This window comes from Bubalus kerabau, chromosome 21, assembly GCF_029407905.1.
Source record: "Bubalus kerabau isolate K-KA32 ecotype Philippines breed swamp buffalo chromosome 21, PCC_UOA_SB_1v2, whole genome shotgun sequence".
In the NCBI taxonomy this organism is placed as follows: Eukaryota; Metazoa; Chordata; class Mammalia; order Artiodactyla; family Bovidae; genus Bubalus; species Bubalus kerabau.
Window position 1 is genome coordinate 52,735,536 of NC_073644.1, and position 24,659 is coordinate 52,760,194.

At 45.7% G+C, this 24,659-nt stretch overlaps 1 protein-coding gene across 2 annotated transcripts in view; it reads right to left on the reverse strand.

The window, feature by feature from the left end:
• Positions 1-24,659, reverse strand: part of MYO5B (myosin VB) — a 333,083-nt gene that overhangs the window by 138,022 nt on the left and 170,402 nt on the right. For both annotated transcript variants that reach the window (XM_055559254.1, XM_055559253.1), the window contains exon 5: positions 1,422-1,578. In XM_055559254.1, coding sequence (XP_055415229.1) covers positions 1,422-1,578 — 157 coding nt within the window. The remainder of the gene's footprint in view (positions 1-1,421; positions 1,579-24,659) is intronic.

The following is a 24,659-nucleotide window of genomic DNA, read 5'->3' on the forward strand; positions in this document are numbered from 1 at the left end:
CGCCCAGCTACCAGCTCTCACAAATGCTCCAGGAGATTCTGAGGCACAGTCAAGTTTAAGAACAACTGCAGTCAGATAAAAGGGTTTGTTTTTTTTTTTTTCCCATTTCTAATCTGTTTGGTAAAAATGCCTTCAGCTTTATTGACCATTTCCCAAATCATATAAGAACAGATACTGAAACTTGCTTTTGTCTACAAGCATACTAAGTCGCTTCAGTCATGTCCAACTCTTTGCAAACCTATGGACTGTACCCCACCAGGCTCCTCTGTCCATGGGATTCTCCAGGCAGGAATCCAGGCTTGGATTCTCCAGGTAGAAGAGTTTGCTTGGTTAACTGATGAACCCCTGTGATTCAAGACTCAGAATCTACTCCTGCAGTTGGTAAAGGCAGAGGAGCGAGAGGGGCTGGAGAAGGTCCAGCCGGGGTCTTGTTCCCCCAGCTCCAAAATAATCTGAAGGACCAACCACACTGATGCCTTGTGCCTCACCTGATGGGCTCAAGGCTGGGTGGAGAAACTTGATGCTATTTTGGCAATTTTCAGCTTCAACTGAATTTCCTCTCACTAAAACCAAGGGGCTCTTCAGGGCTGACAGAAGGGCCTACTGCAGCCCAGGCAATAATGAAGGGCCTCAGCTTTGGAGGCAGGAAATCAAAGCTGGCCCAGGGACGGTGCAGCCATATAGCTCAACTCCATCAGAAGGAAACTTTTACAGAGGAAAGCGGGGAAAAGAAATGGAGTTCCATCCCTGTAGCATGGTTTGCTATAGTGAGACCTAAGTTTCAGAAATCTCTCTGATCCCTCACTTGCATCGGCCGCTCTGAGGCCACCGTGTGGGAGGTGCAGGTGGTGAAGACAGAGACTGGACCTGCCCTGGCCAGTTCATGCCAACTCAGGGAACAATTTTCTGAGACTCTTCAACAGATTATGTTGTCACATAGCGTTTGACTCTATCTCCCCCCAGAAGACAAAGTCCAAACATTTTGGGGAAAGGAGGAGGGATCTTTTATCCAGGCCTCCTCACCCCATGGGAACTGCTCTCCTGATTCAGTGGGGCCTCACTGCATGGGAAGGATTTGGTGGGACACTGATTTGCTGACATAAGATGGCAGGAGGGGACAGGACGCAGCAGAGATGGCGGTAGACAGGGAAGGACTGTCATGACACTGTCGGGCAGAGTCAAGGGACAAGGAAGACATGAAGAGGACCCTCTATCCAATACCGGGGACCTGGGCTTCCAGGTCAGGAGATTCCCAAATCTGTGGTTTCAGGCGCACCTATGAAAAATTTCCCTCAACAGTGGACAATGGGTTCTTGGGAAGAGGTAAGAATGCTGACCACATGAGGCTGGACACTCAGCAGTCTTACCACCAGCAGAAGGAACTCCAGCCAAGGAGGCTAAGGACATTTGGACGGCTTTACCTCCATGATGGGACTGGACGCCAGGACCTTCTCTTCGATGTTGGTGTCACTGGCCGAGCCACTGACCGTGGTGAAGTAGCGCATGGCATACTTGGCTGACACCGTCTTGCCAGCTCCAGACTCCCCGCTGACTATGATGGACTGGTTCTTCTCATCTCTGCAAAGGAAAGGCCCTGGTCAGTCGCTGGCCACAGAGAAGCGCTCTCGCCTTCCAAGGACCCTGTTGGCAAGGGTCTGAGCCCAAATTAGGGATAAATGTGAGGGATGGCATGGAAACAGCCCAACTTCCTTCATACATTTCAACAGATCTGAAAGGGGGAGAAAGAAAGGAGTTCTGAGAAGGACTTACAAATACCACATACCCTATTTTATGACCCAGAGGAAGGGGGACATATGTATCTTACACTATTTGTAATCACCCATAAGTTGACCTTGGGGATGATGGGCAAGAGCACCATCACTTTGTTCTACACACATTAGCTTTGCTTCCGTCTCAGCTAGAGAGCCCAGGACCAGAATATGGGCAGTAAAAACCACCTGATTTTGAACCTCACACCCACTGGTTAGCTCTCTGACTTTGGACAAGGTAGTTTACTTCTTTGACCCTCAGACTATCTCGGTCCAGTCTCTTACGACTTTGATCTCCAACCACGCTCATGCTCTTCTAAGTGGTCACCTAGACGTAGGGACCACCTAGGTCTCTAATTCATCCTAACACTCCTGCCAGATTGAGTGTCTAAAGCACAGCTCTAAGCATGCTTTCCCCATTCAAATCAAGGTAACTACCCATCACTTACCGAATCAAGTCCAAAGTCCTTAGTTGAATGGTTGAACCCCATCACAATGCACATCTCAACACTAAAACCTCTGACAAGTGTGGGCAAACTATGGTGCTGAGGACAGAACACGGGGCCTTCGGTCTAAGGATCTTGTCTGAGTTCTGGCTCTGCTACCGGCAGCCTCTTTGTGAGCCTTAACCACGCTACCATCTTACAGATTTGCTGCAAGGCTATATGAAACGATGTCTACATTTCGTATAAGGTGAGGGTATCGCAGTCCAGCCAAGATGAGCGACATGCCAGCCTCTGCAACTGCACACTTTCCCACCACTGCCACTGATGGTTCTCACTCTGCCAGAAGTCATCTGCAATTTACACCCTTCTCCGGAAGCCTGACCCACGTCCAAAGTCTAACCCATCTCAGGCATCCCAGCAGGCAATTATTTCTCTACCTTCTAAAGTCTCACATCATCTGCTTTGTGCTGCTTGTAAGGCCTTGTCCCATCTCACCTCACACTGATGTCAGGCCCTGCGTGGTTATTTTACTTGCTGTGTGACTTTGGGTCACTTCTTTTTTTTGGACCTCTGTCTTTTCATCTTGTCAAATACACGGTTGCAACTTGGGACTCCCCCAGTGATTTAACCTGTCTGTGACATTTGATGATTCCATGATCAAAATTGTAAGAGGGAGTATGGGTGGGGAAAAGCTCTCAGTTGCAATTTTCCATTACTTAGGGTTGGCTGTGGGGGAGATATTTATAAGTATGGAATTCTACCTACCGTCCTTCAAAAACACAACCAATGTAGGCTCCATCCGTTCAGCCCAATTACAGACATGACTTAGCCTACTACTTGGGTCTCTTTGCTTTTCAAGAAATCCTTTTCTCCTGAGCCAGGTGAGGTTCCCTTTACAGGCACACCTTGGAGATACTGCAGGTTCATTTCCAGACCACCACAATCAAGCAAATATCCCAATAAAGAGAATATTGCAATAAAGCAAGTCATGTGAATTTTTTGGTTTTCCAGTGGAGTTAAGTTACATTTGCACTATAATGTAGTTTATTAAGGGGCTTCCCAGGTGGCTCAGGTGGTAAAGAATCTGCCTGTAATGCAGGAGGCCCAGAAGGTACATAAGAGCATTATGCCTAAAAAAAAAATTTTAAAAAAAGCACATACTTTAATTTAAAAACATTTTATTTTGAAAAAAATGCTAAGCACTCTCTGAGCCTTCAGCCAGTTGCAGTCTTTTGGTTGTTGGGGGTTTTACTGCTGACTGATCAGAGTAGTAGTTGGTTAAAGTGGGGGTGGCCGTGGCAATTTCCTAAAGTAAAACAACAATGAAGTCTGCTGCATGGACAGACTCTTCCTTTCACTTGAACACTTAGAATCCAATGTAGGGTTATCAACTGGCCCAATTTCAATATTGTGTCTCAGAAAACAGGAAGGTATGAGGAGGAGGGGAAAGATAGGGGAACGACTAGCTGGTTGAACAGTCAGAACATACAAGACATTTATCAGTTACGTTCACCCCCTTACGTCGGTGTGGTTGGTAGCACCCATAACAGTAACAACATAACATCAAATATCACTGATCGCAGATCATCACCACAAATAGAAATAGTGTGAAAAAGTTTGAAATATTGCAAGAATCACCAAAATGTGACACAGAGACTTGGAGTAAATGCTGTTGGGAAAAGATGGTGCTGATAGACTTGCTTGGCACAGGGTTGAAACAAACCTTCAGTTTGTTTGTTTTTTAAAAAAGGCCTATCTGTGAAGCACAATACATCGAAGGGCAGTAAAGTGAGTTCTGCCTATATTTAGAAAAACTAACCCACAGCCACGGCATTTCACACCCTGAAACACCAGCTGTGACTCAGGCCCAGGTTGCCTCCAGGAAGGCAGGAAACACCCCTGAAGGCCTGGGCATCAGGCAGGAGCACAGGACTCCTGGGTTGAGAACCAGCCACTCTCCAGCTCCCACACAAAACACCAGCAACCAACAAGTCCACCTCCCATCCCCCGGGGCTCACACTGCATCCCCGTCTTGGACACCTGAGAGGCGAGACTTAACTGCTGCTCAACCTTCTGCTCTTCCAGTAAAAATTTCCCACCAAACCACTGCAGCATCTGGAGTTCCCCGAGCAAGGCCAGCCTCTTCTCCATCCCCATATCTGGGTGGGGGCCCCCTGGGCGGGGGCAAGTGGGGTGGGGAAAGGTGGATGTCAAGGCACCTGAGGTCCCCACTGCAGAGCACTGATCGGCCAGGGAGGCACTGCAGGGACTTTGGGGACGTCATGCTGAAGTGTGGTCTTGTTTGGGTTTTCTGCAGAGAAGAAACCATCATCCTTGGCCTCCCCACCAGCAACAGGCACAGAACCATCAGGAAGCACTGCTTCAGCTGTCTCCAACTGAGGAAAGCCCCAGAAGAGCTCCAGGTACACCGCCTGGCTGTGACAATGAGGCCAGCATGCCCCTGGACGTGTGTGACATCAGTACCCTCGCCCCAGAACCCCTGCTCTAATTGCCACCACGTGACCACATGCCAGTCACTGAACTGAGAGCTCCTAGAGAGCAGGCACTAGCTTTAAGCTTGAACCTGCAGGATTCCTAGCACCAAAGACTCTCCATCGCTCCCTATTCCCCAACCAAGCCTTCTCCGTGTAAGGGGCACCAGCCTGCACTCGCCCACTTCATCCAGAAACCTGGGAGTCACTGTGGACTCCTCCCCTTCCCTCAAGCCAGTGTGTCTCACTGAATTCACCTCCCAAGACACTCTGCTCTGTTCTCTGGACCTGTGAGACCCAGCCATCATCTCTAACAAGTACACAATAACAGCTTTCTAACCCTCGCTGTCATCCTCCTGTGATATCAACACATCCTCCTTAGATGACCTTTTGTAGTGAATATGGGGTCAAACCTCGCCCCCTGCTTTAAGCTGTCCAGTGAAACACCTCTGCCCTCTAAGATCCCAGCTCTGGAATCATGTCCAATACTCTCCATGAACCAGCACCTCTCTTTCCAGCTTTATCACATGCCACGCTTCTCTTTGTTCACTCCGTTCAAGCCACATGGGGCTTTCTTTTTCCTTCCTACTTTATATCTGCTTGAAGCTATTTCAGTTCAAACTGATTTTCTCTTCTTTGATCTCACAACTCTCAGTGCCTGGTACTCAAACAGAGTCTGCCTTACGGCCACTCACACATTACTACTTTTCATTGTAATTAATTACCACCACTAATTTACATTTAGCCACGTTATCCCTTGCTTCAGTCAGTTCAGTTCAGTCGCTCAGTTGCAGACTCTTTGAGACCCCATGGACTGCAGCACGCCAGGCCTCCCTGTCCATCACCAACTCCCGAAGTTTACTCAAACTCATGTCCATTGAGTCAGTGATGCCATCCAACCACCTCATCCCCTGTCATCTCCTTCTCCTCCCGCCTTCAATCTTTCCTAGCATCAGGGTCTTTTCAAATGAGTCAGCTCTTTGCCTCAGGTGGCCAAAGTATTGGAGTTTCAGCTTCATCAGTCCTTCCCATGAATATTCAGGACTGATTTCCTTTAGGATGGACTGGTTGGATCTCCTTGCAGTCCAAGGGACTCTCAAGAGTCTTCTGTTTAGGACTCACAAGACTACTGGGTATCAGTCTTCTCATTTTAGAAAATCCATTTTAATAATATAAATATTAAGATGTCGCTGTGTTTTTATTTTGTCTTTGGGCCACGGCATTCAGGATCTTAGTTTCCCAATCAGGGATTTGAACCCAAGCTCTGTGCAGTAGAAGCTTGGAGTCTTAACCACTGGACCGCCAGGGAAGCCCCCACTCTTCTCATTGTTAACGAGGATAAAAATGAAGTTTGGGAAGACCCAGGGATATTCCCAGAGTTCTCAGCTAGCAAGACACCAAATGCAAACTTGAACACAGACTTCCTTACCCTGGACAATTTCCCACTGGGGTGTTCTGTAACACCTCTACACCACCATTATAGCACCTTCGTGTGTAACCAAGCACCATTGGTGAATCCCTCCAACAATTCTAGCCTTGAGACATTAGACAGCAATCAGGTGTCAGTGCTGGCTGGCACAGCACCACTTCCTCAGTTAAAACATCACTTCTTTTAGGGTGGTCAGAAGCCCCTGCCTGACCACCCTACCTTCCTAGCACTCAGCATACAGTTTACTAATATTTTCCTTATCTACTTAGCACTCCTTCTATCCTTGTCTTTCCCATTAGAACCTAGTTCCATGATGGCCAGTCTCAGATGCAGGGCTTGGATGGACAGGCCAGCGCCTGGTTTGTGTCAAGATAGCAAGGGCTATCACGGATGGTGGTCTTCACAGACTGAGGCCACGGTGCCCCCTAGAGGTGTACAATTTACTGCCCGCAAACCAAACTTCGTGGTTCCTGCCCTGAGTTCAGTCTCCGGAGCTCATCCATGGGAAGGGGGCTCCCTGCGGGGGCTCCAAGCTTCAAAGAGGTGCAGCTCTCTTTCCGTGGACTGGGCACTCCCTGAGAGGCAGGAAGAGTTGGGAACAAGACCTGCTAATGCCCCTGACACACAGTGGAGCTGCTAAACAGGAAGGAGGAAAGGCCCGGCCTGAGCCTCGCCCAGCAGGAAGGATGCCCTGTCTCTGAACACACATCATTAAGCCCCTCCATCATTCCCCACTCCAGTAACAAATCATCTGAAAATTTAGGTGTGTCAGTAGAATACAGTCTAGTCACTAATGGGATAATCAATCTATTGTTTCTTGCCTGTCTATGTCTGTCTAGTCTGTAATTACATTTTCAACACCATCATCACAATGCAGACCATCTACTACGGTTAAAAAAGAAAAAAGATTTGCACCAGACAATGGGGATACAAAGAATTTTTAATCAAGAATTTCTGTCCAACACAGACATTTGTGTCAGTACCATGGATAGAGTTAATAACTGGGAGACATGCAAGGAAGACAATTAAAATGAATCTTAGCAGCATGCCAGCTAAAAAAATTGATAATACTATATATGGTATGATATTTTCTTTAAAACTCAACAATAAAAAAGAAATATGATGCCTAGGGATACAAACACAATTATATTAACACAAAATAATCTCAAAACCCCATTAGAGTGGGAAAATCAGGAAAAGTCAAGTAGAGGGCAGAGTCACATTGGGAGAAAAAAAACCAGGTTCTATGGGAAGGGAAAAGTAAGGTTTGGGGACAGACATAAGCTAGGATGGAGATAAAGTTAGGTAAAGCTATAGTTTTTCCAGAAATCATGTATGGATGTGAGACTTGGACCATAAAGAAGGCTGAGTGCTGAAGAATTGATGCTTTTGAATTATGGTGTTGGAGAAGACTCTTGAGAGTCCCTTGGACAGGAAGAAGATCAAACCAGTCAATCCTAAAGGAAAGCAACCCTGAATATTCATTGGAAGGCCTAATGCTGAAGGTGAAGCTCCAATACTTTGGCTACCTGATGTGAAGAGCTGAATCATTGGAAAAGATCCTGATGCTGGGAAAGATTGAGGGTAAAGGGAGAAGGGGGCAGCAGAAGCTGAGATAGTTAGATAGCATCACCAACTCAATGGACATGAATTTGAGCAAATTCTTGGAGATAGTGGAGAACAGAGGAGCCTGGGATGCTGCAGTCCATGGGGTTGCAAACAGTTGGACATGACTTAGCGACAGAACAACAGTCAGTTAGGTAAAAAAGGTACAGAAAATTAGAGTGAGGCCGTTTGGGGCTCTAAACAGAGCCTCACAGTTACAGTGAGTCTAAAGTTAAAGATTTTCTCCCAAGGTTGGGGCATGAGAAAGAACGGTTCTGCTGTGAGAAGGGGCTGGGCCAGAAAGTGCCAAGTCAGGGATCCCATAAACCCAGCCAACAAGAAAGCCAGGCTCAACATGGGAATGAGGAGATATGTCCTCGGCAGCTAGAGAGAGGGTACCTATGTCTAGGGCCCTCCATGCTCGGGGCCCAGACAGGCTCCGGGTATGAGGCAGGCATAGCAGCGTCCCTGAGCATCTCTGCCATCAGGCACCAGTGACCTACCTGCCACACCTTCCCCTCTCCCAGGCAGGGCTGTGTGCTCACAGTCTAGAAATCAAGTCAACAGGGAAGGCAGCCATAAATATTCATGGAAAACTGCTTAATTGGTAGTTAGCAGTCAGAGTTCTAAGTGCCCAGTCAATAAGATGAAATTGAACCTTCTGACAACGCGGGGCTAAGTACTTAGTGCATTTCATATCCAAGTATCATTTTTCCACTTTAGTCTCACAGTGGCCCTCTGGGTGCTAAGTTCTATTTATAAACCTCCTAGGTGTAGTGTGATACAAGTAGCCGTGAAATGAATCCGTCTCCTTCCACTTACTTGCTGTTCCCAGGAGAGGCTGCCTCCTCTCACATGTGAAAGGATCACAGAAAGAACCTCTGGGAATTCAGTCAAGCCCACCCCTCACTGGAAGATAAGCAGGGCAGAGTGAGACAGAAACGGGGTGGGGGTCTCCTCGGTATGGATGGAGATGTCCCAGCATCTCTGCTCTTAAACTGGAAGGGCTGGAAGATGAGCCCTAAGACCTCCTGCTATTCCTGAACTCTGATTCCAGATCCAGGTTACAGTTGAGCTGTGTGGAATATTAATAAATAGTTCACATCAACTGCAGGTACCTGCTAATCTTGAAAATACCCCTGAAAATTCAGAAATCTGTGAGTTTAGTTAGTTTATTAAAAAGCAGAGACATTACTTTGCCAACAAAGGTCTGTCTAGTCAAAGCTATGGTTTTCCCAGTAGTCATGTATGGAGGTGAGAGTTGGACTATAAAGAAAGCTGAGCACCAAAGAACGGATGCTTTTGAACTGTGGTGTTGGAGAAGACTCTTGAGAGTCCCTTGGGCTGCAAGGAGATCAAACCAGTCCATTCTAAAGGAAATCAGTCCTGAATATTCATTGGAAGGACTGATGCTGAAGCTGAAGCTCCAATACTTTGGCTACCTAATGCAAAGAACTGACTCATTTGAAAAGACCCAGATGCTGGGAAAGATGGAAGGTGGGAGGAGAAGGGGACAAGAGAGGATGAGGTGGCTGGATGGCATCACTGACTCAATGGACATGAGTTTGAGTAAGTTCCGGGAGTTGGTGATGGACAGGGAGGCCTGGTGTGCTGCAGTCCATGGGGTCACAAAGAGTCGGACACAACTGAGTGACTGAACTGAACTGAGCAACAGAGGCGAGTGTTTCCTGTGATTTTATATTTAACAGAATTATTTGGTCCATGCTATCTCATGCTGTGCCATGCTTAGTCGCTCAGTCATGTCCAACTCTTTGTGACCCCATGGACTGTAGCCCACCAGGCTCCTCTGTCCATGGGAATTCTCCAGGCAAGAATACTGGACTGGATTGCCATGCCCTCCTCCAGGGGATCTTCCCGAACAAGGTATCGAACTCAGGTCTCCCATATTGCAGGCAGGTTCTTTACCGTCTGAGCCACCAGGAAAGCCCAATGTTATCTTAGTTGGGGGTAAACTATGATGTACATTTATTTATACCCTACAGGGTGTGTGTATGTGTTAGTCACCCAGTCATGGCTGATTCTTTGTGACCCCATGGACTGTAGCCCACCAGGCTCCTCTGTCTATGGGATTATCTGGGCAAGATTACCTGCAGTACCAAATAAACACTTCTGAAGCTCTCTTTCACTTGGTGCTGGGAATTACTTTACAGAAAAGGAACACATCCAGGTAATATTCAGGTAAAAAGGCTTCTCGTGGGTCAGCAGTCTAGCTCGGTAGTATCTGAAGCCAGGTGCATCTGAGCACCTCGGTCTAAAGCCCATCCTCTTTCTCTGCACTGCACTCTCTCTGCCAGGTTACCAGGAGATACAAGGTCTTCTTTGATTTCTCTTCTAGATCCAGCCTCATCCATTCATCTTTTAAATTTAGGAGAACCCTGCACGTCAATTTCAGCATCTCCTCTCACCTCTCCAGGTTGCCTCTAACATGATCTCATCTTACCTCATCGCTACAAACACCACCCCAAAGCTGTCCACTCTCAGATTTACACCCCAACCCAGATCTCTCCCAAAGCCAAGCACATACGCGCAGGGACAGTGACACACAGGGCTGCACAGCTCTCCCCTCGAAGCCTCCACACCCAGAACCAAGCTCCCCAGCCCCGCTCCAGTCTGCTCCTCGTCCTTACTCCTCAAGCACAAGGCTTGGTGCCCCGCACAGCAATGAGACGGGGACTTGGGAAGGGCCTTTGACTCTTTTCTGTTCCTTACACCACCAGGCAGAGTTGACTGTACTGCCTCGATCCTCTTTTTAATCCATCCCCTAAGTCCTGTCCCTCATCCTTTCCCTCCTGGTCCTTTCACAGTATCATAACCGGTCCTCCTCTGCCTATGTCAGCCCCTACTCAATCCATTCTCCTCATTGCCACTGGAAAGATATTTCCAAAACACTCATTTGAACATATGTAAGTCAGACATGAATTCGAACCCTGGGTTGTCAAGATCCCCAGGAGGACGGCATGGCAACCCATTCCAGTACTCTTGCCTGGAGAATTCCACAGACAGAGGAGCCCAGCGGGCTACAGTCCGTGGGGTCGCGAAGGGTCAGACAGAGCTGAGCAAGCCTGCGCACGGGTCCCACGAGCACCTCTCATGAGACACTGGGGCCTGCGTCTGCATCAGCACCTGCAGCATCCCAGGCCCTTCATGATTTATCCCAAGAGGCCATTCCAGGCAGAGGCGCCAGGCTGTGCAAAGGGCAAAAGAGAGAAACAGTGTTCCAGGAAGAGGGTGAAGTTTAGGGCACTCAGACCCCAACAGGCAAGTCATGGCCTCTGGCAACGACTGGACTACAAAGAACCATCACTTGTTCAGCCCTGGCTGCACACTAGAAACACACACGTGTGGAGCTCAGGAAACTCCCCCGATGGATTCCACAATGATCACCTGGATCACAGCCTCTGGGGGTACAGCCCAGATTTTGTTTTGTTTTGTTTTAATTCCACAAGGATTCTGATGTTCTGCTACAACATTAGTTCTGCTAGGATTAAGAACCACTGCTCAACAGCTTCATTAAATGGGTCACGATATAAATATATCCAGGTACTTGTAGACATTCAAATACTTTGTAACTTATTCATGGTTGCTATTAGCCTAATATCGTGTAACACTGACCTTAAAACAAAGACCAACTTTACGAGGCTAAACAGTTTGTAACGTGTGAGTTTTTTAACCGTTCTTCTTGTCTGTAAATTGTAGGAGCCTTTACATTTAAGTCTAAGTTCCAGTTAATGGTTTTTTACAAATCACTTAGAAATCAAAGCAGAGCGTCCTCATTGACTAGACTCACGTGACTGATACCCCCCGTGGCAGCAACAGTGCAGGCCGGTCAGCACTGCCGTCAGAAGCGCGCAGAGGCGCGAGCACTGCCGTCAGAAGCGCGCAGAGGCGCGAGCACTGCAGAGCGCGCTGCGGCCGGCCAGGGCCTGTGAGCCGGGGACAATCGGCAGCTTCGCCCTGTCTCCAGTGCTCTGCACCCGGGGTCTACAAATTCCCAAAACGCTCACGAATAGAACTCAGGGGCACCCATGAACTTAAATGGAATAAAAAGCACGGCTCTATTTAGTTTTACTAAATTCTAACAATTTTAACATTTCCGCCAATTAAGAATACAGCCAAACGTGAAACCTAAAAAAGTTACACAAATGAACTTATTTATAAAACAGACACACAGACACAGAAGACAAACTTATGATTACCAAAGGGGCAAGTGGGGAGGGATACACACTGGATTAACAGACACACACTGCTATATATAATATAAACAACAAGGTCCTATTGTATGGTACAGAGAATTATATTCAATATCTTGCAATAACCTATAATGGCAAAGAATCAGAAAATATATATATATAACGAGATCACTTTGCTATATACCAGAAACTAACACAACACTGTAAATCAGCTACGTTAGCCACTCAGTCATGTCCAACTCTTTGCAACCCCATGGACTGTAGCTTCTGTCCATGGAATTATCCAGGCACGAATACTGGAGTGGGTTGCCATTCCCTTCTCCAGGGGATCTTCCCAATCCAGGGATTGAAACTGGATCTCTTGCATTGCAGGCAGATCCTTTATCATCTGAGCCATCAGGGAAGCCTCAAATCAACTATACTTCAATTTAAAAAATAAACAAAAAAGAATAGTCAAAAACAGGGAGCAGAATTAGCAGGACCTGTGACTTTGACACCATATTATATTACAGTTGCTGCAGATATCATTAAATATTTACACTCATCACTACTTCAAAATTATGGTTATTATTAGATCTGCCATTAATGCATTAACGATACCTTATATTTACTTTATCACAAACTCCTAAAATAATTTGATAAGTTCAGTAAAATCAGTCCTTTGCAATTGTACATATTATATTTGATACATTTAAATGTTTCAAATGGAACAAAAATGATTGAGTCCCTCATTCCCTCATTCCCTTTTAAAAATGTTTTTCTTTTCCTGATTGCAAAATCATGCCTCTTTGCACAGCATTAATGACAATGACTTTCAAGGAAACCATGCCCACGTTTCCTCAGTCCTGCTGCATTTTTCAAGGGCCAATAAGAAACATCACTAAGTGTGCTGGTAGAGGTGGGAGGTAGATTTCAGAGACTCCTAGGATAGGAGGGCAAGTTTCTCTCCACTGGAATACATTGTAGCACAAGTTGGTATACAAACTTTCAGGCCTTAAAGCTCACCAGAAGACTAAATGACACTCTCACAGTGTCTGCATCTTATTGCCCTGAACAGTCCAACACTGCCCTTAGCAGGGCAAGGACTTTGAGATGTACTTTCTAGTAAGTTTCTGGGTGATATTGATGCTGCTGGTCTGGGCACCCAGCATCATCATCCCTTGGCTGGTTTGAAAGTTCATGATTCTCTCATGTGGCCATGAAATTATACAGCACCTGGGCCTAAGGCTGACTCTGCTTTAGTTGTCCTGGGGAGTCTATTCTAGAGGGGAAAAAGCTGGCTCGAGAGACAGTGTCTGAGGATCCATCTTGCCCCTCCAACTGCTACAAAGGCTCTCACAGGTCCCCACTGGAGAGGCTCTCACAGGGTTTAGCTTCTTCTGTAGCCTTCCTCTCCTAAACGCAACCATCCCAGCCTCCTGGCCCAGAAACCATCCAGCCTTTCACGTATGAGTCACTCAGGATCGAGTGGAGGTGGAAAAGTGCTGGGCTGTTAGCAGCTGACAGGCCCCAGGGCAGGCTGAGGACACACCAGAGGCTGGTGCCCAGAGGCTTCAACAGTTCACAATGAATGAACACGCTGTGAGTGAAAAAATAGAATACGTGCCAAAGAGAGGCTGGCTACGGAAAGGCACTACTAACTGTAGTCATTTGCGTCAGCTACTTAATATTTATGCCTAAATTATCATGTAGCATAATGATTATGAACACCACTAAACATATTAGGCTAATTCTGCTGTGAGCTTTACTCAGTTATAAAAATCAAGGCTCTACCTTCACAGTGTTTTCCCTACACAGCGTAAAGAAATTAGACCACTGAGGGCACAAGCTTGGACATCCAGCCCAGCACCCTTTCTATGATGCAAGGGCCCTTCAAATACATCATGTGTTCAAGCACATGAGAGGTCACTTCATAAGACAATCTGCTTCAGACTGAAGGTATTCAAGCAGAGACAGAACTGACCTCACAGCTTAGTAGATAATGTTGGAATTATCTACATGGAACTACTGGGCTTAGAGCAGACGCACCTGAATGGTAGCTCTGGTTATTTATCAGTAGCACACTCATTTATGGATTTCTTTAGTACAACATCCCAAGTCTGTGGGTCCTGGAATACCCAGTGGGTCTCTAACCACTTCTGAGTCCTCTAAAGAAAGACTCACTTTAATGGGCTGAAAGATCTAATAATGGAAAGCAAGTCAATAATTCATTATGCTGTCAGGAAAACTCGTCGCTCTCAGAAATATCCCTAACAAAAGTAAAATTGAGAAAGGCTTCTCCCTTCTCTCAGCCCACACTTTTGATATATTCTTAGATCTGTCTCATCTGGGAAATGATACCTCAGGTCTAAATGTGCCAGCCCCATTCCTCTGAGCTCAGCCAAGGCATCTTCCCCATCTGCATCCACTCCTTGAGCTGTTAAGATGGCAGATGAAACCATTTTAATAAATGAACCGACTACAGCGGGCCCTTCAGCAACAGGTGTGAACTGCATGGGAACACGGACACACAGGTTTTTTTTTTCAGTAGTAAATACTACAGTACTGCCCAACTCGTGGCAGGTTAAATGGGAGCACCCACGGACAGCAGGGCCAACTCTAGGTTATATGTGGATTTCATCCGTGCAGAGAGTTGGCGCCCCTAAACCCCACGTTGTTCAAGCGTCAACTGTACACTTGTATCAAGTTCTGAACTTCTGCAATAGCAGCTTCAGGCCCCAAATCGACTACCTTCTGGAGAGGATCACAGGACCTGCAGTTACAGTGCTGGGTGAGGGGGTAACTGAGATCTTGACGGATAGTTCCTACTGATTACTCACCTCCCTGCCCTCTCTCAAGGCCTTTTTATATCGCACAAATGTAAGTGCCCAAGAGTTACCCAAACAGAAAACCAAGGTAACAGGGATGACCAAAGTTCACAGCAGTCAACATCAACTCCACTCTACAACATGATCACATCTACAACTTCAGTTTACCCTCCTGCTGACCACGGAGGCAGGTTAGGCAACACTCTTTCACTCACTTTCCAGGCCCAATAACCTGTACAAAGTGGAAGAAAGTACCTTATCCAAAGCCAAGGTTTCGTTGAAAAAGTCCCATATGGCTCCATCCCCCTCCTCAGTCAAGCCCAGCCAAGGGTGTGGCACTCAACACTCCCCAGAGGTTACAGCCTACATGCTGTCTGATAGGGTGGTGGGTCAATGTGGGCAAGAACCCAAGAATTACAGTTAAACTTCTGAATCAGGAATCTTTAAGCCCAACGGGAGTGTCTACAAACCTCTCAGCAGTCAAAAGGGGAGGAAAAAAAAAAACCATGATGATGGGAAAGGGGACTCAGCTGTCCACCAGTCAGGTAGCAATTCTTTACTACATACCTGCATGGGGTCCCATTTTGAGCTTTCCAAGTAAGTACATGAAAACAGCTCCCTTGAGGAGCTGCCACTCAGAGGGACACCCAGCACACTTAGAACAAAAGTCAGCGCTGTGCACATTGTGCTGCAAAGCACAGAAGAGAGCGCCAACGGTCTAAGATCCAAGAGGGCCGAGACCCGAGAGCAAGACCCCCGAAGAATCTTGTTAGATGTCAATGTCGACTGCCTTGAGGTTCGTCTTTACCAAGAGCCAGAAGTTTTCAGAGACAGAAGAGAAACTCAGAATTAGGAATTGGCTGTGCAGTGGCTTCACGGGATGGCGACTTAGGAAAGTTCCCCTTGTCTTTTCTTGAAGGATAAGTTGGGGGGAGGGGGGACAGTTCAGAGTAGTTTATGTAAAAACCTTCCTTGTTGGGGGGAAAAGAATCCTATGTTACAATAAACTTCCTTTTGGGTCAAAAATTCGGCAATGTCTCCCTGCAAGCAGAAGGACTGTTTTAATGCAGCTAATTGACTTTGGGAAGATTTTGAGTTCTGAATATTTCCAGGCTTTTAGGGGCTAGGTAATTTAATTAAAGCAATCCTCAAATACTCCCAGGACCAGAATTTGCTTGCTTTTCAAATCGTTAAAAAAAAAAAGAAAAGAAAAATACATTCTAGGCTTTCCTTTAATAAAGCTTAAATGCTGCGATCTGGCTGTTTTTAGTAATGGTTGTGAAAAAGTCCCTTGTCAGTTGCAAAAATCCCAAATGGTGAAGTCTTGTAGTGTTATTTTTAGTGTCATTTATCAAGATCCACAGGAGTTTTAAATGGTAAGTTACAGACACTCCTGGAGCAGCAGGTGTGCTCAGGGAGAGGGAAGCCCAGCTTCCTGGAAGGAAGTTAGCAGCTATCTGTGAGGACCCAGGAAGTACACGTATCACCTCATCTACTGGAGCACTCCTCCCTACACCCCCACTGTGAGTGAGCGCCACCCGTAGAAGGAAAGGCTCCCATTGGAAGGAGGTGCTCCCGTTGGAAGCAACACGTTTTCCTTCTCTGATCTGAGTGCCAAGATTGTACTCCACCCCATATAAAACACTGACCTGGAGCATCCTAACATTCTTGCTGATACCACGGTCCCCTCCGGAGCCTGGAAGTACTACAAAGCTCCAAGACTAGGAGGCTTACTCAGCCAACCTGCTGAGCAACCATAGCCTGGTGCATTCTGCTGAGTCATGTTCAGGCTTCTTGACTCGTGGAAAAGGGACACAGGGAAAAGGCCAAAGATGAGAGGTGTCAGGCAGCAGGCAAGGCCTTCAGAACCCAGGAAAGCAAGTTCAGAGAGCCGACAACCTTGAGTTTGAGATGGGCCCTCCCACCCAACTGCTCAAATGTTTCCTCTTTAATCCTCTTCTCTTCTGGCTTCATTTCTTTGCTGTGCCTGACTCTCAGGATCTAGTCCTATATGAACCCAAGACCTAAATGTTTTCTAGTTAAACCCTTGTTTATACTTAATGAAGCTTAAATTTATAAATATGGCTTACAATGTGGAGAAACCCTCTTTTAAATAAAAAGATGTATATGCATATTGGTTAGCATGTATGGTACTGAATTCTTCTCCAGATGGTGTATACCTACTGAACTACAAACAAATGCTTTTGGACAGGATTCTTCACAACGTAGTATTATTCACAGTTACTCCCTGTTCTCATCCCACATGTCTCAACCTCATTTATCAAGTCTAGTATGATGATATCAAGTGTTCCCATTTAAGAAATGTAGTTCCTGCTCACCTGTAAAATAGCATCTCTATATCTGCTTTCTGCCTTTTATTAATTTTTTTTTGGGGGGGAGGTAACAGCTTTACTGAGATATAATTCAAATATCATATGGTTCACCCATTTAAACTGTATAAACTCAATGATTTTTAGTATGTTCACAGGATTGTGCAACCATCACCAAAATCAACTTGATAACTTTGTCATCACTACAAAAAGCAGCTCTGTCCGTTCCCAGTGACTTCCCATCAGTCCCCCTGACCCCAGGCATTCACTAACCCCCTCTCTGCCTCTACTCTCTGCCTCTCCCCATTCTGAACTTTCATATGAAGGGAACCATGATCTTCTGACTGCTTTCTTTCATTTAGTATAATGTTTTCAAAGTTTATCCATGTTGTTGCATGTGTCAATTCTTCACTCCTAATTTCTAAGGCCAAACAACATTCTGTTGTACGGATATACCAATTTTTTCCTTTTTCAGTTGGAGGACATTTGGGTTGTTGCCACTTTGGGGGGCATTATAGATACATAGAAAGATTCATATGCAGTGTTCAGTGCGAACATGCTTAAATTTTTCTTGGTTATAATAGTAGCTTTGCATATTTGAAGGATACTTTGCATACTTGAAAGTATGCATAGCTTTGCATACTTGAAGGATAGGCACTGAAAATCCCCTTCATTTTGAGCTCATCAAAATCTACCTGTTGTGTCAAAAGGTGAGAGCAATCGCTTCTCAGCCTTTTGGCTAAGATTAAGTGTAAAAGGTGAGACAGCATACAATTCAGGAACAATTCTAACCTCTTCAGTCCCTAATAAGTTATTTTTGGTGCCCTTTTTAATCAGCTAAGATGGATTAATTAAATTCCTTAATTCTGAGGTATTTTACCTGACAAATAAAACAGTACACCTCTTATGTCAAGTATTTATCAACTGCTAAAAAAAAAACAAACAAACAAACAAAAAAAACCTGACTATAGACTGATTTGACTTTCCTAACTCCTAAAACATACCACAATGTTAAATTTTCAATTTTGGAAAATTCAAGCATCTCTTAACATAGGATCTGATCTGGGAATTTTAACATGACTCTTCAGGTAGTTCTTTTGTTTCTGTTTTTATTATCCAACCTCAAATATGAGTTCAAATGGGATGCTTTTAGAGTGGTTTTTTCCCCCTTCAGTCACTCATATCCTTTCGTTTGATGATACTTCTCCCCGTTTTAGTCTACTTTCCTTACGACATGAAAAACTTTACATTTGCATGTAGCATGTTCCTTTAAAAGATACATTGATTGAAAACTTATATCCATGCAAAAACCTGCAAACAGCTGTTTCCAGCAGCTTTATTCATAATTGCCCAAACTTGGAAGCAACTAAGATGCTCTTCAGCAGGTGAATGGATAAACTGTAGCATATCCAGAAAATGGAATATTAATCAGTGCTAAAAAGAAATGAGATATCAAGCCACGAAAAGACATGGAGGAAAACTAAATGTATATTACTCAACTAAAGAAGCCAATCTGAAAAGGCTTCATACTGTACAATTCCAACTATATGACATTCTAGAAAAGATAAAACTATGGAGACTGTCAAAAGATCAGTGGTCGATAGGGGTGGTGGAGGATGAATAGGTGAAGCAGAGAGGACTTTTTATTAAGACAGTGAGAATATTCCACATGACACCACAATGATGGATACACGTCATTGCACATTTGTTCAAACCCACAGAGTACACAACACCAAGAATGACACCAAGTGTGAACCCTAAGGAAACTACAGGCTTTACACAGTTATGATGAGTCAATGTAGGTTCATCAGTTGTAACAAATGGACCACTCTGGTGGCGGATGTAGATAATGAGAGCGGCTGTACATGTATGGAGGCAGAGGCTATACGGTAAATCTCTGCACCTTCCTTTCAATCTTGTTGTGAACCCGAAACTGTTCTTAAAAAGTCTTAAAAATGAAAGATGTTAGTGTTTTAATTTCTTAGGTTATTCATTCTATGTACAGTTTTTTCTATTTTTTTTATTTTTATTTTTTTTAATCTATGTACAGTTTAAAACATTTCTTTGAGGCCATATGTTTGAGAAAAGCCTCACATTCATCATGAAGGGTCAAATCTGATGATCATCTTGGTCAAGCATGAGAAGCATGGGGCGTGAGGTCATTCTCAGTTCATATCAATACACACACACACACGCAGGAAGATCTGTGGGTCTGACTATGGCCCAGGGAGCTGGCCCTTCCACTGAAAGCTAAAAGGAGCACTGGCCTTGGGGTCTAGTACCCTGGGGCCCAGCACAAATTCAGGACAGGGCCTAGCCAGTCTCCTCCTTGACACTCCATTACATCTTCTGTAAAATAAACAGGTTAGACAGAAAAATATCTAAGCATGCTTGCAGCTGTCAAAATCTGATTCTCTCTCTACCCCACCTGTGACAAGTGCAAGGGGACCTGGGGGAGAGACTATAGCCACCGACCAAGCAGAGGTTCAGACCCACTGTTGGACTGTGTCTCCAACACCACACTCCTGCTCACCAAGGGCACCTGCCACAGGCTCCTTGGAAATGCTGCCGTGCCATTGCTGCCCCCTTAGCATCTGTCCCTCCAGAGGTTCAGTCACCTCATCTGGCGGCTCACCTGCCTTTGCACCGACTGTGCATCAGTGAGTTCACAGCACACACAGCGGGTTCAGGTTCAAGCTTTCTTTTCCCCGAGTACATGTGACTTATTCCTATCTGGAGATTCCCTGGGCACATCTCCATTATGAGAGACATTAAAGTCCACATGTGATTCATCCAACGTATCAGTACCTACCATGTGCTAAAATAACAGGACTTGAGAGGAAAAAGCCTGAACAGTTCAACTTCCTGACGCCATGTCTATCAATCTTCCTGCAGCATCAGCACCCAGCTTTTCTCTGTTTTTTCTCTAACAACTGGAGAATCCTACCTTCTTGGAGGTAAATGTCAGCATCTTGGCTCTGGATCCCACCCCCATGTCTTCCAATATTCATTGGAGGGACTGATGCTGAAGCTGAAGCTCTAATACTTTGGCCACCTGATGCAAAGAGCCAACTCACTGGAAAAGACCCTGATGCCGGGAAAGATTGAGGGCAGGAGGAGAAGTGGGTGAAAGAGGACAAGATGGTTGGATGGCTTCATCGCCTCAATAGATATGAGTTTGAGTAAACTCTGGGAGACATAAAGGGCAGGGAAGCCTGGCATGCTGCAGTCCATGGGGTTGCAAAGAGCTGGACATGATTAAGCGACTGAACAACAACCACCACCACCTTTTCAGAGCTAATTTCAGTGTCTTGGTCCTGGATCCCACCAAAGCTGGTCGTGTCAGGGATTCCACTACCAGTTATCCCCAACCCCTCCCAACTGTCAACCTCTCTCCCCAGCTAGTTCCTTCCCATCAGCATTTTAACATTCTGAAACCATTAACATGAAGAGCAACATGCGCAAACACTTCTTCCTCCCCCCTGTAGCATAGCGGGTGGACTTGGGAGGTAAAAAATGAAACACAGGCAAGACTGAGGCCCCTTCAGAGGCCGCAGCAGTAACCCAAATGGAAGATAAGACCCTAAACTCAGCCATGGTGGTAGAAATTGAAGACATTAGACTCAAGCTGTATTTGAAAGTTGTGACATACAGGACATTTTCTCTTTCAGATAACACATGTATTTTAATAGTTTTTTGGGTCATAGCTGAGAAATAGGGTAACACTTTAAATAAAGTGATATGCCAAGGAGACAGATATTTTTATGCAGGAGAATCTTTGGTCAGCCATCTAGTTAATATTAAATAGTTACCCATCTACTCTGAGAATTTAAAGGGCTACAGACATCTCCAGGGCAGACAGTTTGGTACCCAGAGCATTCTTTAGGTTCACCCAGAAGTTGCCCACATACACAGAGATGGGGTACATCAAATGTGCAGAGAAATGATAAGAACAGGGAAAAAGCAAAGACAGTATTTGCTTGAGACCCACTGCGGGCTCTGCACTCTAGAGTACGTAAATGGGCATCCACCACAGATGAATTATCTCCTGTTCTATGGTCATCCACAGAGACGAGTCAGGCGTCCATCAGGGCAGCTCACACAGCCTCCCAGCAGACACCATCACGCAGCAGCCATGAAAACTTCCCATCGGATGGAGCAAATTCATTAGCGCAAGCCCAGCCCCACTGCGGGAATTCTGCTACAAACCCAGGTTCTCCAGATTCAGCCAGACACACAGAAGGGGACAAAACAGCAGGAGCCTTGGAGCAGCAGCAGCAGAAGGAATTCCAGCACCGGTTCTGCCTCTCACGAGCTTGGGGACTTTGGTCAAGCCCCTCAGAGCCTCAGGTCTCAACAGCCCACCTTTCCACGCTCCTTGAGTTTCAGAGGGGAGCCATGAAGTAAGGGAGACAAAAGACATCTGAAAACTAAGGGCAGTATAAACGTGAGTGCTACAACGGATGTTAAAGATCACGTTGAGCATTTTGGGGCAGAGTAATGGAAGGCAGGAGGCAGGCAATTCTTGGATGCACAGGACTGCCAGGCCCATTGCAGGCTGCTCCTGGTTCCTAAGGCACACCTGGTGAAGGTGGTAATACATCAGTGCCCTGCCCGCTCAGTGGAGGGCTCCACACTTCCACCCCATTTGTGCCTAACAAGACTCTTACCTACATTTCCAACTGCCCCCAAGAAGAAGGCACAAACCCCATCACCTTTAAGGGGTGATCATCACCTCCTTTAGGTTCTTCTTCCTCCACCAGATCTCCAAATGCCCAGTTTCCTTGGGGTTAGATTTTGGGAACTTGTCTCAACAGTCTCTCCCAAGATGACATCATCCATTCCCAAGGCTTTAAGCTCCACCTATAGGCCAAGACCTCTCTCAATTCTGTCATAGACTCAACCACTAGATAGCTTTATTTGGATATCAGGGGTGGGGGATCATGAATGAGACAATCCCCAAATAAAAAGTGCCTCCTATACTCTTCCCCCATCTTTCTGGTCTCAGCAGGTATAACTTTTATCTACCCAGTTTCCCAAGCCAGAAACCCAGGAAACATCTTTTCCAGGAAGCCAGGAGACCAGAGTGGCCAAGAGCATAGGGTTGGGAATTTGGGGGCCCCGGGTCCCATCATCCCTGCTAACTGCAAGCTACGTGCCTTAGGCAAGATGCGTGACTTCGTGGTTACACTGACAAACCTACAAAATTGAGTTAGTGCCGCATAACAATCAAGTACTGCTCATACCCCATTTATGATCTTAAGGAACATTCTATGTTATCATGCACATCAACAAAGTAGGGAGAGAGTTCTGAGACACGCTAACGTACTTTCCTCTTTTACATTTCCTTTACATAGCATTCTCCTGCCTCAAATCAAGGCATTCATTTGTATCCAAATGATTAGGATTGTTATAACAGGAAGGCAAAGACAAAGGGTTCCCTGGTGGCTCAGATGGTAAAGAATCCACCTGCAATGCGGGAGACCTGGGTTCAATCCCTGTTGGAAGGATCCCCTGGAGAAGGGAATGACAACCCACTCCAGTACGCTTGCCTGAAGAATTCCATGGACAGAGGAGCCTGGCAGGCTACAGTCATGGGGTCGCAAACAGTTGGACACGACTGAAACTAACACATAGTGAAGACACAGGAAAAGTGCCAAAGTTCACCTTCCGACTGTCAGAACGTGATTTTTCAGTACCTAACATGGCAATTGTCTTGGAATTCTGCCTGCTATTGTGAAAATTAATTAAAAGTCTGTTAAATTTCCACTCTTGAAATCAAGAGCCAGGCTTAGGAGAAAGTGAACATTGGTTTCACTGTTAAGTCATAGACAAAGAGAACTTGGGTTGTGAAGTGAGGGGAACCGGGAGAGGCTTCTGGTAACCTCTATATGCTCAAATGGACACTGCCACTTAGCAATGTGATCTGGACAGGGTCTACAACCATGGTGGGTCCACAACAGACCTCACAATGGTTGGTACCAAACTGTGATCACCATCCAGAACCACGGTGTGGATGGGAAGCACTGGACGATTTTGGTGATTCATTATCAATCATCACAGCAAGGAACTATTAGTAAACTCCCATTAATGCAGCACCTAAGTATTTACGCCCCAGGATAGCAGGAGATGGCCACCAACTTCGTCTCTGGTCAGGCTAGATCTGCATGCTTAGCTTAATTACAGATGCCACATTTTATGAGGTATACTGAAAGACTGGAATGTATTCAAAGGAAATCAAACAGGATTCTGAACTGTCACATGAGGAACGCTAACCAGACCAGAGAGAGTCTTGCTTAGTGAAGAAAAGACTAAAGGTACATTCCCAGACCAATCTGCTCAGCTGGCTACCCCAGAAAAGAGGCAGGAACTGTCCAGGGTGGGAGTAAGCGACTGTAAGATAGATATCTGCTCACCCCTAAGCTTCAAACAGTGGAATGAGGGTGTCTAGAACTTTCCAGAAAGACTAAGTACCACAATACTGATGATGCTGAAAAGGAACCACTGTCCTAGATAATACGACCTCAAAAGCTTTCCAACTCCAAGTGCAGAACTCTTAAAAATTCTGTGCATTTCATGAACATATACTCTGCAAAGTAAGAGGATCTACAAATACAAGCAAGTAAAGTGAACAGCATTGTAGAAATGACAACCTCATACAACTGGGAAGAAAAATCTCTGCCTTGGGTTGCTGAGCTAGAGTTCCTACACATCAGGCAATTATGATGGATCAATACGTGCAATGACAAATGGAATAAAACTCTAGGAGCCCAATGACCCAGTGGGGAAGCAGAACCAGCTGGAGTGAGCATTTATTGATCCCCGATATCTTAACTGAAGGCTGGTACTACACGTTTAAGCTAAATGCAGCTAGACACTACATAGTTCACACACCTGCATTTATTAATATCTCCCCAGTAACCTCTCCGTAAGCACAGGCTTGGGGTAAAGTACTGTTAGCCTCCAAGAATAACTAATTAGAAAGCGCTGGATACTAGGATGTCCCCCTGGCTCTTCATCGCTCTGCTGCTAGGTCCAAGGCATTTTCTAAAAAGACATCCCATACTTCTAAGCACTCTTGGTACTTGCTCTTCAGAAGAAGGTTAACTCCCTTTTCAACCAAAAGGGATATCTCTTTAAAGCAGGTCATCAATCGTGAGGCATTTTGTTCTCTAGTTCTGGGAATACAGAGAACTGAATTAATTTCCAACATGTTTTGGCTGTAGGTGCCCCTCCTCTGGCTTCCAAAATCATTGATCTATGATGTGGGCAGGAGCCAGGCGGACTCAAAAAGCATTTGCTTTTAAATCTGTCCACTGTATGGCAACCCACTCCAGTATTCTTGCCTGGAAAATTCCATGGACGGAGGAGCCTGGCAGGCTACAGTCCATGGGTCGCAAAGAGTCGGACACGACTGAGCGACTAACACTGTTTCTAAAGGACACTAACACAGGGCTTTCTCTTGGACATGCTACACGGCCTGCACACTTTCTACAACGTTCCCCATGAACAAAAGCGTCCCTTCACACCCTAAAACTCTGCTGGTGACAAAGACCAGGTGGGGCACCTA